Source organism: Orussus abietinus, unplaced genomic scaffold (assembly GCF_000612105.2).
Source record: "Orussus abietinus isolate OABI.00-Male unplaced genomic scaffold, Oabi_2.0 scaffold1, whole genome shotgun sequence".
In the NCBI taxonomy this organism is placed as follows: domain Eukaryota; kingdom Metazoa; phylum Arthropoda; class Insecta; order Hymenoptera; family Orussidae; genus Orussus; species Orussus abietinus.
Genome location: NW_019396017.1, coordinates 3,615,290 through 3,630,685, shown reverse-complemented (window position 1 = coordinate 3,630,685; position 15,396 = coordinate 3,615,290). Strand labels below are relative to the sequence as shown.

At 47.2% G+C, this 15,396-nt stretch overlaps 3 protein-coding genes across 3 annotated transcripts in view; all 3 read right to left on the bottom strand.

Moving 5' to 3' along the window:
- The window catches only part of LOC105698013 (unconventional myosin-Ie), a 43,957-nt gene extending 36,989 nt beyond the window's left edge, over positions 1-6,968 (bottom strand). Inside the window, exons 1-4 of the mRNA XM_012421835.1 lie at positions 6,702-6,968; positions 933-1,058; positions 234-323; positions 63-157 (exon numbers count right to left, since the gene is read on the bottom strand). Coding sequence (XP_012277258.1) covers positions 63-157; positions 234-323; positions 933-1,058; positions 6,702-6,704 — 314 coding nt within the window. The 5' untranslated portion in view covers positions 6,705-6,968. The remainder of the gene's footprint in view (positions 1-62; positions 158-233; positions 324-932; positions 1,059-6,701) is intronic.
- A 1,468-nt stretch (positions 6,969-8,436) lies between these two features.
- Positions 8,437-15,396, bottom strand: part of LOC105698023 (FERM domain-containing protein 5) — a 36,671-nt gene continuing 29,711 nt past the window's right edge. The window contains exon 11 of the mRNA XM_012421852.1: positions 8,437-15,176. Within this exon, the coding sequence (XP_012277275.1) occupies positions 14,782-15,176 (395 nt within the window). The 3' untranslated portion in view covers positions 8,437-14,781. The remainder of the gene's footprint in view (positions 15,177-15,396) is intronic.
- On the bottom strand, positions 8,619-9,464 carry LOC105697900 (cell surface glycoprotein 1). Its single transcript, XM_012421632.1, has one exon. The coding sequence runs from the start codon at positions 9,462-9,464 to the stop codon at positions 8,619-8,621; it is 846 nt and encodes a 281-aa protein (XP_012277055.1).

Below are 15,396 nucleotides of genomic sequence, written 5' to 3'. Positions count from 1 at the left end.
AAATTAAATCCAAGTATCTCACGGGACGATAACGCCACATAGGAATTATTATGAATAATCACCTGATGATGACGCACTGACTCTCATTGTCGATCAGCATATTCCTGTACATCTCGTCGGCTAATCCGTAAACGTGAGGAGGATTCTCGTACGGTGCCTGGATAATGTTTCGTGAATCGTTAGTGGAAATTATATTTATTAACGGATTAACGAAATCGGAAGGGACGACCTACCGCTCCTTGGTATATCTCGGTCTCCTTGTCGCCAAAATACGGCATCGGCTTGAACGGGTTGATCGATACGAGGACTGGACCGATGCATGTCTGATTCGGGTTAAGGAAAATGCCTCATTCAATCCATTTACCATCATCCGAGAAAAGACGTATCGATTCGATGGCTCGTGCCGGCGACTTATCGGAGCATAAATGGAATTTGTGTATGGGTTATTAGGTGCCCTAATTGCGGCCGTAGCCGAGCCTTCCGCTGGGCTCGGCCTCTAGAAGATCGGCCCAATTTCAAACTCGATTAACGATACGTTTAGGTACTGCAAGCCTTTTTATAAGCGGGTTACAAGACGGCCAGTCGAGCACGTATTCACACGATGTAATCCCTTTTGAATTTACCGGGCAATGCGATGCCATAAAAAGTACTTACGTAAATCTCCCTTATACAAAAGTCGGCAGCGAATTGCATTAAAGGATCGTTACAAAAAAGAAATACTTCGGTGCCACTGATAGTTTGACTGGACACTCGAGTTTATTTCCGTTAACGATCACGCGTAAAGAACGACGATTTGCGCGTTAGTCACCATGAGCCATAATACAAAACGCTCCCTCTTCCTTTGACTCGATAAGAGGATCCGCCGCCCATTTTGACTCAACGTTATCCATATTGTCTCAACTATTGGAGCAAACGTTGGGCCGAAAGGATACAAAGATGTAGTCGTCCATGTACCGCTTCTTGAGGTTCTCCATAATGGCGTCCTCGGTGACTTTCGGGAGCAGGACCATGTCGTCCACCCCCGAGACCTTGACATTTTGACTTTGCCAGTGGTACACCTGAAACGCAAATATCGGTCGATTAGGAACTTTTCCAGTGGTATTAAGATGAAGAAAAAAAAAAAGGAAAGATGTGAAACGACAATTTATCGACAGGCAGACTCTCTTGCTGCAGGAGTTCTGCCCAGAGAGCGGAGACTCGTCTAGGACGGAACCCGAGTCCTTCGTCAATTTCCTCTCGGGAATGCGAGATCCAGCAAGGCTGGCGACTTTTTCGCCCACGTGGCCACTTGCGTTATTTCCGCCCGGCTAGATCTTATTTCCATCTCGGTCGAGCGAAGCGCACCCACGTTTGTTCAACGACCGTTAAAGATATTCCAGAAAACGCGACGGGATATCTCGGGAGGATTTTCGAGGAGGCGAGAAAGTCTCGTGGGTGAACCCTCTCCCCTCTCGCCCTACATGGTCGGGTGGAATCGTCTCACCCACGACCTCGTACTCTAAAGATCCTCGAATCAATACTTCTAAATTTTTATTTCAAGATCCAAATCCAAAATAAAAATAACCAACACATATCCACATTAAAGACCGACCGTTGAATAATCGTTGGAATTAAAATTCATCCCAGAATTAAAGTTTATCCAGCGATCGATCGTGACCGGAATTTATTCAGGGACTGATCGATTCGCGACACCTCTCGCGATTAAAGCGAATCGTCGCCCGAGTTAGCTGGAACATTTCGTCAGGGATTTAGAGTCTTGTCTCCGATTCCGCCTTCTTCGTCGCCCCCTTTTGTTTCTTCCTTCGATACGTCGGATCGAAGAAACGCTCGTTCGGCAAGATGGCGGCGCACTTTGCAGCTGCCGGCGGAACTGCGGTTAACGAGCAGAGAGTTTCATCGCCTTCCGTGCCGGAAGCGTGAAATCGCATTGGCGTTTAAGAGACCCTCTCGACACGTCGCGGGAGATCCTTTCCGTTGTGCACCGAGTGCCTCCAAGGAAGCCGAACCGAGGGAAATTGTCGCAATTTCTGCCGTTCCCCTCTTTCGCGCACGCCTCCGAGAAAAGTGGACCCAGTGTTTCCCGACTTCCTTCTCTGTCAGGCATGAATGATATCTCGGCATGTTCGTTCCTCGTAATTATTGTCTCCGACGTCAAGATTGAGATAGATTTTTTTTTTTTCAGAGACCGCTAATGAGAATAAGTACACCCTAGTCCCCTTAACCACTAAAGACCTATCGTAATTTCGCAATTACTCCACGTACAGGGCTCCATCCTCCGAAATGACAATTTCACGAGGATTGGCATATCCGGCGTTGTCGATGGTCATTCTCTCTCTTAGGGTGCTCCCGAAAAAACCGAAACACCACTTTCGCAATCTCGGCCGATTTTACGTTTCCTACACGTGGCAGAGCATGCCTCGGTTGCATAATTATCGATTTACCGGAGTAAAGGGCCACCCCCGAAGTACTATAAGTTCGGGTGTGGGATCTAAACGGCTCGTTATTTCCGTTACCTTAAGTAACTCTCACCTCGGTGAGTGCAAATAAAAACGACAATGGCTTTACGACCCTGACCTTAGACAAGCGATAACCGTGTTAGTTCGACCGATCGAATTGCCGTGACTTGAATTTCAGGATCGAGGACACTTACCGGTGGTCTCTGTACCTACGTTACATCCTACACATTGTCGACAGAGCCGCGACTTAACGGGAAAAATATAATTGCGCGATTGTTCCTTTACGCGTGCGATTATTCTCATTACGCCTTCCGATCTCGCTCGATCGTTTAGGAGGATTACTTATACCTTCGCTTTGTCGAAGTCGATATTATAGGATAAATAAATTCTTACAATTACAATCGGAACGTACGGCCACGATACGTAACATTCTCATTGTTCTCAGAGCCGCAACTTATAGGGTAAAATATAATTGCGCGATTGAAAGGATTACAAACTAGGGACCGATAACGAGTCTTTTCTAGCACTCCTCCTTTTAAGGTAAATCCTTCAGTCCCGGGCAATTGCTCCAGATCTACGGGGATTATTTCGCAATTCCTCGCAAGAAGTACACCTCGTAGTAGACAATTCAAGTTCGCGTCTTGCCAGCAATAAACTTTCACTTGCGTGAGCCATCTCGTTAACGTCATCCATTGAAACGCCATTCAAGGCTCTCAAGGTGAGCTGGATTCTGAGTTTTCCGTCTCCCTCATTTTCTCTTTATTCCTCGTACTATTCGCAAAACGAACAAGTGCCATCGATTCCAGATTACCCGAATTTCGGCGCCAATCGTGGACGTTTCTTTTCCAAGGTGCCGATAAACGCCTACAAGAATCAATACGGCAAATCTTAACACTTCGCTATCGACGGCGCTATCGGATTATCAACAGGGTGGACATGTCACTCCTCGAGGATGACACGTCACGTCGAACGACAAGGCGGTGTCTGATATCATTAATTACATTGTTACATTGAGCAAGCGATCGAGTTGAATTTCTACCCCGGTAAAAAATAAAATTCATTGAGCCAAAGAAATATTGTTAATTCCCCTACAAAAAAATTTTTTAAATTAACAATAAAACGTTACTAGGGACGAGTCCAGAAAAATTCAAGTGAACGTAGTTTTAAACGTAGCGGCCAAGCAAGTGAAAGCTAATCAATGATACGGTTCGATACGGGGACAAAACCCGTAATAGTCTTGTTTGATTGAGCGGTATGAAAGGCAAGAAAAAGAAAAAAAAAAGATTCGCAAGATCGCCGAACCGCGACGGCACACCATGACCAGTTTGCTTATTAAAGTGATGAATAAATTCCGGGAATAAAAAATCAAGGTACGTTCTTCCACCTCGAGGTGTAGGAATAGGGTCGACCTCGGTACTTAAATCCTAGGAAATAAAATCCTCCTCGAAGGATCCGTCCTTCCAGTTAAGGACATCGTAACTATGACGACCCATCCGCCCTCCAATACGGCGGATGTTTGATTGATACGTTTCAAGAGGAAAATTCGAAAGCCCCGACAGTGGCTTTAAATGAAACAAGACAAGAAAAATTCATTCCATACTCCTGGACCGTCTCCAACGAGGGCATTTTCCAAAATAATATAAACAACCCTATTGCCGAGATAAACGATAAATCGTGAAATTCCGGTTCGCAATTGGCACAGCCGAGCTCCGCCGATAGAGAGGATAAACTTAGCCTGATTTCTCGGAGTTTCGAAAATCGTAATAAAATCTGGCCAAGCGACCGTAAAGCGGTAAGTTTAATTTTTTTTTTTCGGTGGGCTCATCGCCGTTACGGAAAAGGTGAGATTTCACCGTTTCGACGCCTTATCGGAGGATTTCCGATAAGGTGAGCCCGCGTTACGAATGGAGACGTGAAGGCCGCCCGAGTACAGTTTGCCGACCAGGATTTCTTTTCTCCGGCACCGTGAAACTAGTTGAATGAACCTGTTACCACGTCGTGAGTCACGGCTCGTTCCCGCAACGTGTAATCCCGTTTGCAAATTGAAATCAAACAAACCATTCGTGAACGTGACTGTATCCGTACTACAATCTGGTAATCCGAGGTAGGTCATATTTCGCAAAATTCCTCAAGAAGCCAAAATACTTCATCGGCTCATTCGAGGGATATCCCCATGACGATACGCGACGAAGACAAATGATAAAAAGTGGCATCGCCCGTGTAAATAGAAAATCAATGACGGCCTCGTAATGAAACTCATCCGCGCTCGAGAAGCTCCTAGACGGACTTCACATGGTCATAAATTCTCTCTAAAACATTGCCAAGTACTAAATGAAGTTTCCATTGACTCCAACGTGCTGGAGGAAAAGCAGGGAAAATACAAAAGTACCCGGCATCCTTCCTGTTAATTGTTTCTCGGCCCAACGACCCAATGAAACGGTACCCCTCGCTTATTTGATGACTCGATCGGTACTTATCGTTAAAGTAGGTGATAAGTGCAGTTCTTCTGTGATAGCGACTCTCCACTAATCTAAGCCCATACATCGAAATGTACATTTCCCTAAAATGAGGGAGATCATTTAATCGAAGTCGTGGACGTGATTGCGTGAAATGACAAATAACACGGGAGAGCGGACGGTAACGAAAGTTATCGATATATCGGATTTATCGACTCGTGGCGATTGACACCTGATCCTCCGCCCCGGGAAAGTAAAATCTCTAGGTAAAATATGTCACGTAGAAAAGCAGGCCGGCGTTATGGATATAGCGGTCTACGTGCTGAAAGCGACGTAAATTGCTATCAGAATGCCGGCGCGCAACCCCGTTTAACGGTGAATGGGAAGTCCGCCATATGTGTTCGCCAGGTTCATAAAAAATCAAAGGGGAGCCCGAATTCTAAAGAGGAGCTTAGACGAGGGGAAAGTGTTCCTTTCCAGCCCCCGCTGCCCCTTTACCGCGTCGATGTGCCGCTTAAGACTGCAAAATCAATTCATACCCAAAACCTAACCTAACAATAATTTCTAGGTTAATTAAAAGGCCATTGAACGATGTCGTATTTTCTTCCACGGTTCGAGGCCTCGACTTTTATCGAAATAGTCGAGGCTATCGATTTAATTAGAATCACGGATGTCTACGGACTTCCCTCCCCGTATAAACGGATATATTCCGTTAAACGGATAGGCCGGGTTTCAGGTTTACTCTACGAGACGATTCAAATCCGCGTCCATCGGTGGCGATTGAAAAATTGTCGATACTCTCCAGGTCTTTCTCTTTGAGAACCACTGCCTCTTCCGTATCTCCCGGTGCGTGATTAATCAGAGCCGCGAATCTTCCGTCTTCGTTCTGGCATCGGAGTTGTCCCTCGGCGATTCGACCGAGATATACCGATCAATCGGTTTTAATTCCCGATAAGAGCGCTTTTGAAATCCTTCCGCCGGCAAGATGGCGGCTCCGAAAGCGCCCTTGCAGCGTGCTTCACATCGGTCGGGATAAAAACACGCAGGTCCACCAATGAAATAATATAAGACAACGTTAATGCTCGGTTCCAACAGAAAGTAACCCCAAAATCGGGACTCGTGAGACCTCAGATTTTCGCTGATCCACCGACGCGAGCGCCACCCGCGGAAAATGAGGGAACTCCAACCATACGTGAGCAAAACATTTCTTACCAAGGTGAACTACCCAAAATGGGTTTAATCTTGCCGATAATCCGCGGATGATATACAGAATGTCATGACTTTAACGCGATAAAGACTAACGGACGGTGATATTTAATTGCTAAATTTCATCGAGGCGCTGTCGGCAGTGAAGTAGCATCCTTCGCTACATTGAATGTAGCATAAGGATGGTACTTCATGGGTTCACCGTGACAACTCGTGCCGCGGATGACAATCGACTCTGGATAATCGATATAATTATTGGGGGCCGATATATAATAGAAATGAGACGACGAGGTAATAAACGGTAGCCGGTATTTCTTCACGGCCATTTAAATTACACTGGCCGGGGACGACGTCCAGCGAAACCGCGGCAGGGCGACGCGGCTTAGGGGATATCCGAAGGCAGACAACTGGCATTCGGATCGGACAAAGAGAGGACTCGGTAAGTACCGCGAAACGGCTACCGTGCGGAACACGTTCGAACAAAGGGAATCAATGGCTCGACACGAGACGAGTTCAACGATCGGCGTCGTCAGACACGTATAGTTTGACCTCTCGAGCTTTTCCTACCCGAGCGTGCTCTTACCATGTTGACAGTCTTTTTTTTTCTTCCGAAGCTGTCACGTCGGGAAGCGTCTTCGACCTCCGAGTGGTCGCCTGGAAAATCTCCTGGACACCGCACGAGTTTAACCGTGGCCCAAGCGGACCATGTTAACGCGCTGCGAACCGACCACAGGTAATCGCAATCGAGTTAATTCAATTTGTCTAACGATAAGAATCGATGCGGAAGGCCGGAAAACGCGCGCCTCTCTGGAGGGAGACAGCAGGCCGTCGACGCTCCTTACTCCGCGGCAGTCGACTGCGCACTGGCGCCGCTCGCCGCGCTCCGAAACGCGCCGTGAGTCAACCGGCAACGCCGCGCCGCGCGCGCCATCTCTCGGCGCCGCCGCCTACTATAGCGCGCCTCGCTTAGGAAATTTTAAGTCGATTTATTTATTTATTCCACTTATTATGAAATGCTAAATGTCGCTCGATTTGAAATTCCGTCGGCGAGTGTCGCGCATTCCAGGTACTCGTAATGGTTAAAATGAGGATTTTTATTAGTTGTTTAAAAGAGATTGGTAAATGCGAGATTTAAAAAGGATACCAAGTAGTAGAGTGATGTCAAACTGATTTCCAGGAATTTGCGCGGTGACGGTCTTGATGCTAATGCATGCATGAGAAAGGCACGGGTATCTTTAGTACGCAACTAAATGACTCAAAGGATTATCCCATCGATAGGTATGGGCTCCGTTTTCTCACGCATATCCTTGTAAAAATCCTCGACGACAATGAACGAACGCTGGCAGGCCTGGGAATCGGATCATTGATGTAAGAATATGAAAACTCTTATATTTGTTACAGAAGACCTCTTCGAATCTTACATCTACAAACTATTGTAGTTATGCGACTGTAATAAAATATTTTTTTCAGGTAATATCACTGAATATTCTGTATGCGTTAGTCAGCAAAAAAGCAGGAAAGTGAGTACTCCCTGCTTAGAATATAGAAGCGTCTTCGAAAAAAAATGTTTCATTGTGTAGACTAACACAAACAAATTACTTTTATGCAGGAAGTCGTTCTGGAGTCAGTGGAGTATCGATCGTCGAGGCATTCAAGGCAGGTTGAATTTTAACGAGAGTCACAAATCCATTCACATGTGCAACGACCTTCGCATACAATTACACGGTTCCAGAAGAAACGTGACCTTGTAAACACTGCATTGTCAATGGCCAAGGATTATTCGTGTACGCTCAACAAAATTTTAATATCAATTCGCGGTAATGTAGCTGGAGGAACTGTTTGCGACATTTATTCCGACTATTCAAGATCGACTAAGATGTCTTCCTGGAAAAGACCAGTTGATTGCAAACGGCCAGAAAACAAAATGCAGAGGTTGCAAATTTATTCTTTCTCTTTTCAGGGAGGGAGTCGAGTTTTAACAACGCGAGACGGTACGGTACTTCCAGGTATCTGCTAGTTGTTTCAAGACATCCGAATAATTACCTGAAAAGATGAGACATCTCGTGAGACACCCTTCGTCTCCGTGCCTCACTGGAGAGTGCAGTTTAATTAGGCTTCTTCGTTACAATCAAGCACGCATGCGTGCCCACTCGTTTCTCTTTGCGTGACGTGCAAGAAGGGCCCTCTTCCATCGTTTTCTCTCATTCCTGTTATTTTCGCGAAAACTCGCGCCATACGCGTTCCTTCAGACAATGCGAATCTCCGTTCTCATTCTTCAAAGGTTCGCCGGAGAACAGAAATTTAAAAAATTCTGGGTATCCAACAAAAGCTTATACTTTTTATTCCGACTATTCTGCAGGCATTTGTAAACGAAACTGTACAATTATTAATTAATTAGCCAGATAAAATATACTATTTCCTCGGGATATTAAAAAATGAAATAACAAAATGTTAGTGCTCGAATTACGAATCTATCAAATGCGATCACCGTTCGTCACTGTTATTCGATATAGTCATCAATGTAGCCTTCGGATGAACGATCTAGATAATCGGGATAATCGGGATAATCGGGATAATCAGAGTAGGAATCATCGTCATCCGCGTCTTCCTCTTCAGACGCGCTTTTTACGGCAAGATCGTCATATAACGTATCAGCACTTTCGGCGAGTTTTCTCAAGAGTTTACTCAAACTTTCGGCCCGGCGTACTAATCGTTGATTCGTTTCGTCGAGTTGTGTCGTTCGGTGATAATCTTGCTCACTATTCCCTGACGAGTCGTTGCTTATAAGTCGTTCTGCCGTCAATTGCGGGTTTCTCGTTACCGTTTCCTGCGGAACATCACCTGCTCGATTTGATACATCAGCCTGCGTAGCCACAATTTCGGAAGCTTTTATTTTTTCCCCGTTTTTCGGGAGAGTCTCTGATTCTGGTTGCGGCGTCGTTTCAACCGGAAGTACAGGAATAGCTTCAGAGCTTTTCGGGCTTTCCACGGGTTTTGGATCTAAAGGCTTTTCAACTTGCGCAGGAGCTTCAGAATTTTTTGACTTGGCCACGTCGTTTCCTACAGGTTGAGGTTCCGCAGGTGTAGATTGAAATTCCCCAGGTGCGGGTTGAGGTTCCACAGGTACGTGTTCATTCGCAGGTTGATTCTCTGGTGCCAGGTTGTCGTTCAAGTCGGATTTCGCAGGGACGACGGTATCACTCTCTTGAGGATTTTCGTCGGCATTTGTATCTCCACTTGCTTCGGGGTCAGGGTTAGGACCACTTGCACCCGAAGGAACAACCGGCAAAGCGGAAACCACCCAAAGACACAACAAGGCCAGTACCAGCACCTCTCGGTACTTCATTCTTCAGCTTCTCAAACCCGTATGATTCCTATGACCTTCGTAGAGAAAGTACTCGAGCATAAAATCTGGGACCTTTTTAAAAGTTTTCACTTATCGACGTCACGACTTACTGACATAATGATTGAAATTCAATTTCGGTGCAACTAGTTCCGGGTACGTATAGAGGGAATTAACGTTGTTAATCTTATTCGTGACGGATGTCGAGGTACGTTTGATTTTCTTTCCGAGGCTCGTTAATTTTATCGTAACGCGACATCGTCATTTTTTTGCAGCGCATATAAGGAACAATTTGGGCGATCCCTGCGTGTAGAAAATTATTTTTGACACTGAAGAGCTCGAGAAAGAAAATGATCGACTCTAGTCAGGATCTCGGAGGGAGCTTGCGATCAATGAAAAAGTATAGGCGTAGCGTTGAAAAAGATTACTTTCTTCATTTATTAATGCCAGTCCTCTTACAATACGGTGATCGCACGACTCACTCACTTGACCGAATAGTCGTCATTTATTCGTCTATAAACGGGAACGTACAATCCCGATCGGACGAGCAACGGAACACCGGGATGTCCTCATTGATCGTTTGACCGGTCCATTACCGCGGTTGCACCCGATCGCACTTTTGATATAAAAGGTCTCCTTGAGAATGAATACATACGCCGAATCGTTTTTGGAAAAGTGCAAAATTATCTTGATCATACAGCATTGATCTTTGACAAGGCGGAGCGCATCGAGGAAGGATCGTCGAGCGATCGGCCGAAGTCTTCGCCCTGAGGACGTTGCAATTAGCTATTGGCAACATTAGCCAATTTCTCGTAAACCTTCTCCGATTGGAGTAGAAAGAAAAAAACATCCGCCTTTTCGGGACCGTGGTACCATTTTTGCGCGCACAAAAAGCAAGAACCCCGGCCTTGGTCGCATCGGGACGTGACGTTATTCGCTCCGAAATTTTGGCACGAAATCAAAAAGAGGTCTTCAGGAAACGACCTCGGATTCGACTGGACGCCGTTTCAAGCAAATCCTTTCGACCGGCCATCCCCTTCACCGTCGAGTCGACGACCTTCCTCGTTTAAAAAATGAACACGAAATTCAGGTCTATCGCGCTGCTGCTTCCGGTAGATCGTAATGCCTGCCTTAATTCGATTACACGTAACGTGAGTGTCTCCCGACGAGACGCAATTATCGACCATTCTTGTTCTTTTCCGAGAACGTTCGCCGGTGGCACTGGAGAAACGACCGCGTAAGCGTTCTCTCCTGAGGAAAATGCAGGAAAACGTATGACTAGGTCACTAGGGCAAGCATAGAAAAGTCCGAGAGGATTACCAAAGGTTTTGATCGCGGGTACTTAGCTTCGCCTCGCTTTAATTTCGTCACGAAGTTCGCCCTCGAAAGCCAATCGGAACCACCGAACGGTCGAATGAAGGTGTAGAATGACCGGTGCTCGAAGAAATATAATTACTGTCGAAAATAATTGATTGTTTCCAGTGTCGTTTTCTTGGCATGATTACTCCGACGCTCGCCGCGACGGCAACGCGCTTCGAACAAAATATATAATATATGTATATATTTTTATGTATATATATATAAGTATACGCGTACTCTCCCGAGCGGAAAAAGGAACCTCTCTATCTCCATGATATGTAAGCTAGAAGCGTTACAACTAAAGTAAAATCTTTGTTACTTTTCCATCACCCAGCGTTCGCTCTCCTTCCGTCTCTCCCCTCGACCTGCGTCTTTTCTCGCTTCTCCTCTAGTCGGATGATACGTTACGCTGACCAATCTCTTTGTACTAAGTTACTTCTATCACACCAAAGTAAATTGACTACGCTTCCAATTAAGCGACGCGATTGAGGCTCGGCCACCGACGGTCGGGTCGAAGTTAATTCCAGGACCGAGCGAAGTCGACGATTATTGTCAAGCGCGTGAAGCAAACGGTCCCCCGAAAAGCAACCCAGGGCCACGCGACAAAAGTCAAGGGACACGCGAATGCCACTCGACAACGGACAAGCTGGAAGCCTCAATAACATCCTTAATTAGCAACTGAAATCTCTCGGTTACGCTTTAGCTTCTAAACGATGCCGCTTACGGAGAGCCCAGGCAAGATGGCGCCGGGAAAAGTCGACTCGAAGACATCGCAAAGCCTAAGAACAACGGATGAAGTCACCGGTACGACGAGAAAGGGCGATTTTCGCGCAAATTAGAGCTCAAGCTTACGACTACCCCTAAACTCGCGTTACCTCCGACATTTCTCGTTAGCATTGGCCGCGTACACCGACGAATAAGACGCGCTAAAACTATTGCAGCGACCGATCCATCGCAACGGGCCGGACCCGAGGTGGAGGTGATCGATTCCTCGCCCTCGCCCCACCCCGAGTCCGCTGCACCTCCCGCTAATTACAATTAATTTCCTTCGTTCCTATATATCCTAAGTTACATTATATTGCAATTGACATCCGTTTATTTATACAATTTTCCGGCAACTGCAGGCGCCCTTCGCCGGTCCTCGCGAGTCGTGGACACCGCGCGATCGGATCTCCTCTGGGGACTTCCGATTATGCTAATCTCCGTTACGCGTCAATGACGGTTTTGGAAACGAAACGGAGTCCGAGAGGACTCCCGGCAAGACGCGAGGAATCCCCCAGGAAAAAATCCGAGTCGGAAGGACGTCGCGCGCGACGTGACGAACGCGCTTTCGGACCTACCCCAATTTCGTTCAGCTTAGGGCGGACATTGAACGAATTTAACGACGATAATACGATCTGCCGAAAACTTAGCGAAACGCGGCATCAAAGGATTCTAGAATAGCGTAGGCACTTTCAGGAAACGGGTGAGAGTAGTGAACGAGATCAACGAGAAGGGAATGCTGGTTTCTTTCGTTTCTTTCGCTCGTTGGTCTCGGACGATGAGAAGAGAAACGTTCATTGTAGCGAGGAGAGATTCGCCCTGTGTGATTTTCTGTCAAATCTGCTTCAGCGTGAATTTGAAAAAAATTAGAAAACGATAGAGATACGCGAAACGATCGAGCACTCCTCGTACACGGTTCAATTAATTCCAACGCCGGAAAATCGGGACATTAATTGGACATTATTGCCAGGTGAAAAGATAAGCGACGTTAAACGTAATCGGAGGGCGATGATAAGAGCCCACGACTTTGGTCGAGACCCGATTCCGCTTCACCTTCGAATCCGTATGTATGAATGCAGGATGAGAAGAGCGCGAATGTCGCGAGTGCGTCGTCGAAAAATAAGAAGACCGCGTATTCGTCGATGTCAAAAACGAGATCAATTGTCGCTGCCGATTGACCAGATAAAAAAGATCGGTAAACAAGCGCTCGCCGCAGTCCATCTTGGACGCGCCTCAACGGAATTAACCCTACCTGCTACCATAGAATTGCTTTTCGTTGACCGTTAAAATTACCTAACGTCGCTATAGTTATATCTCTAGGAATATATTACATATCATCTGTGTTATGTTCATGTTAAAATATTTTACTTTGTTTATTTCGTACGTACGTTACGCTGAAGGAAGTCTCGTTCGAGAAAGCAGTTCTCTTTTCGCGTCTCTTTCTTTTCAATCTTTCCCCTTCTTTTCTTAGTAAATGCGATAGGCCATCCGGTATCACGAGTCCCGACAATTTCGAAATCGCGATAACTCATCCTCGGACAACGTTGCTACCGTATGTAAGTCACGCGGCCCTTAACGATTACGAGTACGGCCGCTTACGAGATGCAGGACATTTCTTTCGCTTCGTCTAGTACCTACGCGAAAGCATACGCGGAGTAACCTTGCGTTAAACGAAGGAAATACCAGATAATGTGCTTTGACGACAAGATGCGAAAAACGAGGGTGCTTCGTTTGCATCGCGCCGACTTTGGCCGATCGAGCGAGCCGAAGGCTAGGTACATCGTGACACTTTTATTACTACTACACCCCGCGATACAAGATTACAAGAAATGTTTCAATGTCCTATACACCTTAAACGGATCGCGCGCCTCCCTTCGTCCAACGATTAATTTCGCCAACCGTTTTAATTGTCTGTTTTCGATTGTCAGGTGTGTCTCGCGAAGCGGTTTACAAGGAGGCCGCGTTACACCGAAGCTCGGTCCAAAGTACCAAAAGAAAATAATTCCAGCTTTCCTCTTTATCTCGATAATAAAAGGAAAAAATCAAGTCACGGGGATATGTACCAGGAGGAAGACCTCTCGCTCGCTCGACGACCCGACACTTGCGCAATGGAATCACCGGTCGTTATCGCGTCAGGTACATCGACTTCGTCGAAGAGCCGAAACGGAATTGATGGCGCAACGGATCGAAGATCGCGATCCCGAGAGCAGAACGTACCGAACGCTTTTACCTCGAATTATGCAGCAGCACCGACCGCGGAGCACGTTGCTCCGTTACATTTAAACGATACCGTGATAAGACAAGAAACTCGGCGATCTCACGGCGCGATAATCTATTTCTTTCCACGAGACGAACAGCGCCTCTTGGCGTCATCGTCTCGGTTCTCTAAATATGAAGCGACGTCTGGTTCATCCGCGATTCGCGATCGAAGGATCCTGAGCCTATCCAGAGATCGATCGCATTACCCTTTCAAAACCTGCGACATTATGCGATCGACGTACGGAGAAGGGCGATTTCTACGTTATTATCGATCGCGATAATCCAGAGCTTGGCCGAGGCCAAATCCGACCGTACCCGATACGATCAACGAGACGGATACGCATTCGTCGCCAATCGGAGCTATCGATTAATTCCTGTCAATTCTTGATCGAAGAGCCGAATAAACGCGTCCAGCTCGGAATAATACAAACGTAGAGATTGAATAAATCAAGGACGCTTCCAGTCTCGAAAGGGAGATCGGTCAGGACTCTTCGACCGCGAGGAGCTGGAGCCCGATTCTCGAGTTCACGCGGATCTTTCTCGCATACGAATAGATTCGCATAAAAGATGTCGCACTGTCACGACGGGTCAACATTTGAAAGTCGTACACGAAACTGTCAATTTCGCATGCGAAAGGTGGATGAACTCGAGACTCGGGTCCCAGGAGAACCATCTTCGTCGCGGGTTTCGAGGTCCGAGACGAAATGGAGCCCCGACCTTGGGCGCCGAGAATCGAAACGAGACGAGGCGAGTAAACGACGGTCCGTCGATCTCGCGAACGATCCCTGGGGGCATTTTCGGGGGTCCCGTCGTCCTCGGAGCCCGGACGGGACTCCTCTCGAGGGACTCCTCCGAGTCGCGCCCGGCTTACTCTTCGGTAACTTGGCACTGGCGTCAAAAGCTACGTAATTAAGGATAATCTCGGCTCCAGCCCTCGTCATCAAAATAGGCCAAGTTTGGTTCTGAGAAACTCCTTGATGGGGACGTAGTACTGGTTCCTTAAGGCCACCATTTCCGGCGTCTTTCGCAGACTATTGAACAGCGCGGAGTCCGTCTCGAAGACGATGACGATCGCGACGAAGAGTACGATTACGGTGAGCACGAAGGCAGGTATCAGGAGCTTTATCACGTGCAAACTCCTCTGGCGAGTCCTGACGTCGGCGCGGCGAGCTTGCAGGCACAGCTTCGAGTTCTGCAGCTTCTGCATCTTCGGGACCGGCGTCGTGGACCGACTGTGGGGCTTCCCGGTCGCGTCCAGGAGCTGGCTCTCGGACGAGGAGTGGTCGAACGAGTCCCTGAAGTAGTAGTCGTTGAGGTCGCCGTCGCTCTGCCCGACTGAAAGCAGAATAGGTTACAGGTCGGGTCGTCCGTCGAGGGCGCGTCTTCCCGGGACCTAGACGAGAAGAGATCTCTCGACCGGTCCGAGACTTGTGCGCCATCCTTTCGGTTCCTCCGCGTAACCAGTAGCGAACCCATGCCAAATGTAACGCAAATCATAAGAGAAAAAGACAGGGCCGAAAGAGAGCCAAACGGTAAACGGTAAACGACCGAAGCG

Coding starts and splice junctions, on each gene's coding strand:
- LOC105697900 (XM_012421632.1), bottom strand. CDS start 9,464: ATGAAGTACCGAGAGGTGCTGGTACTGGCCTTGTTGTGTCTTTGGGTG.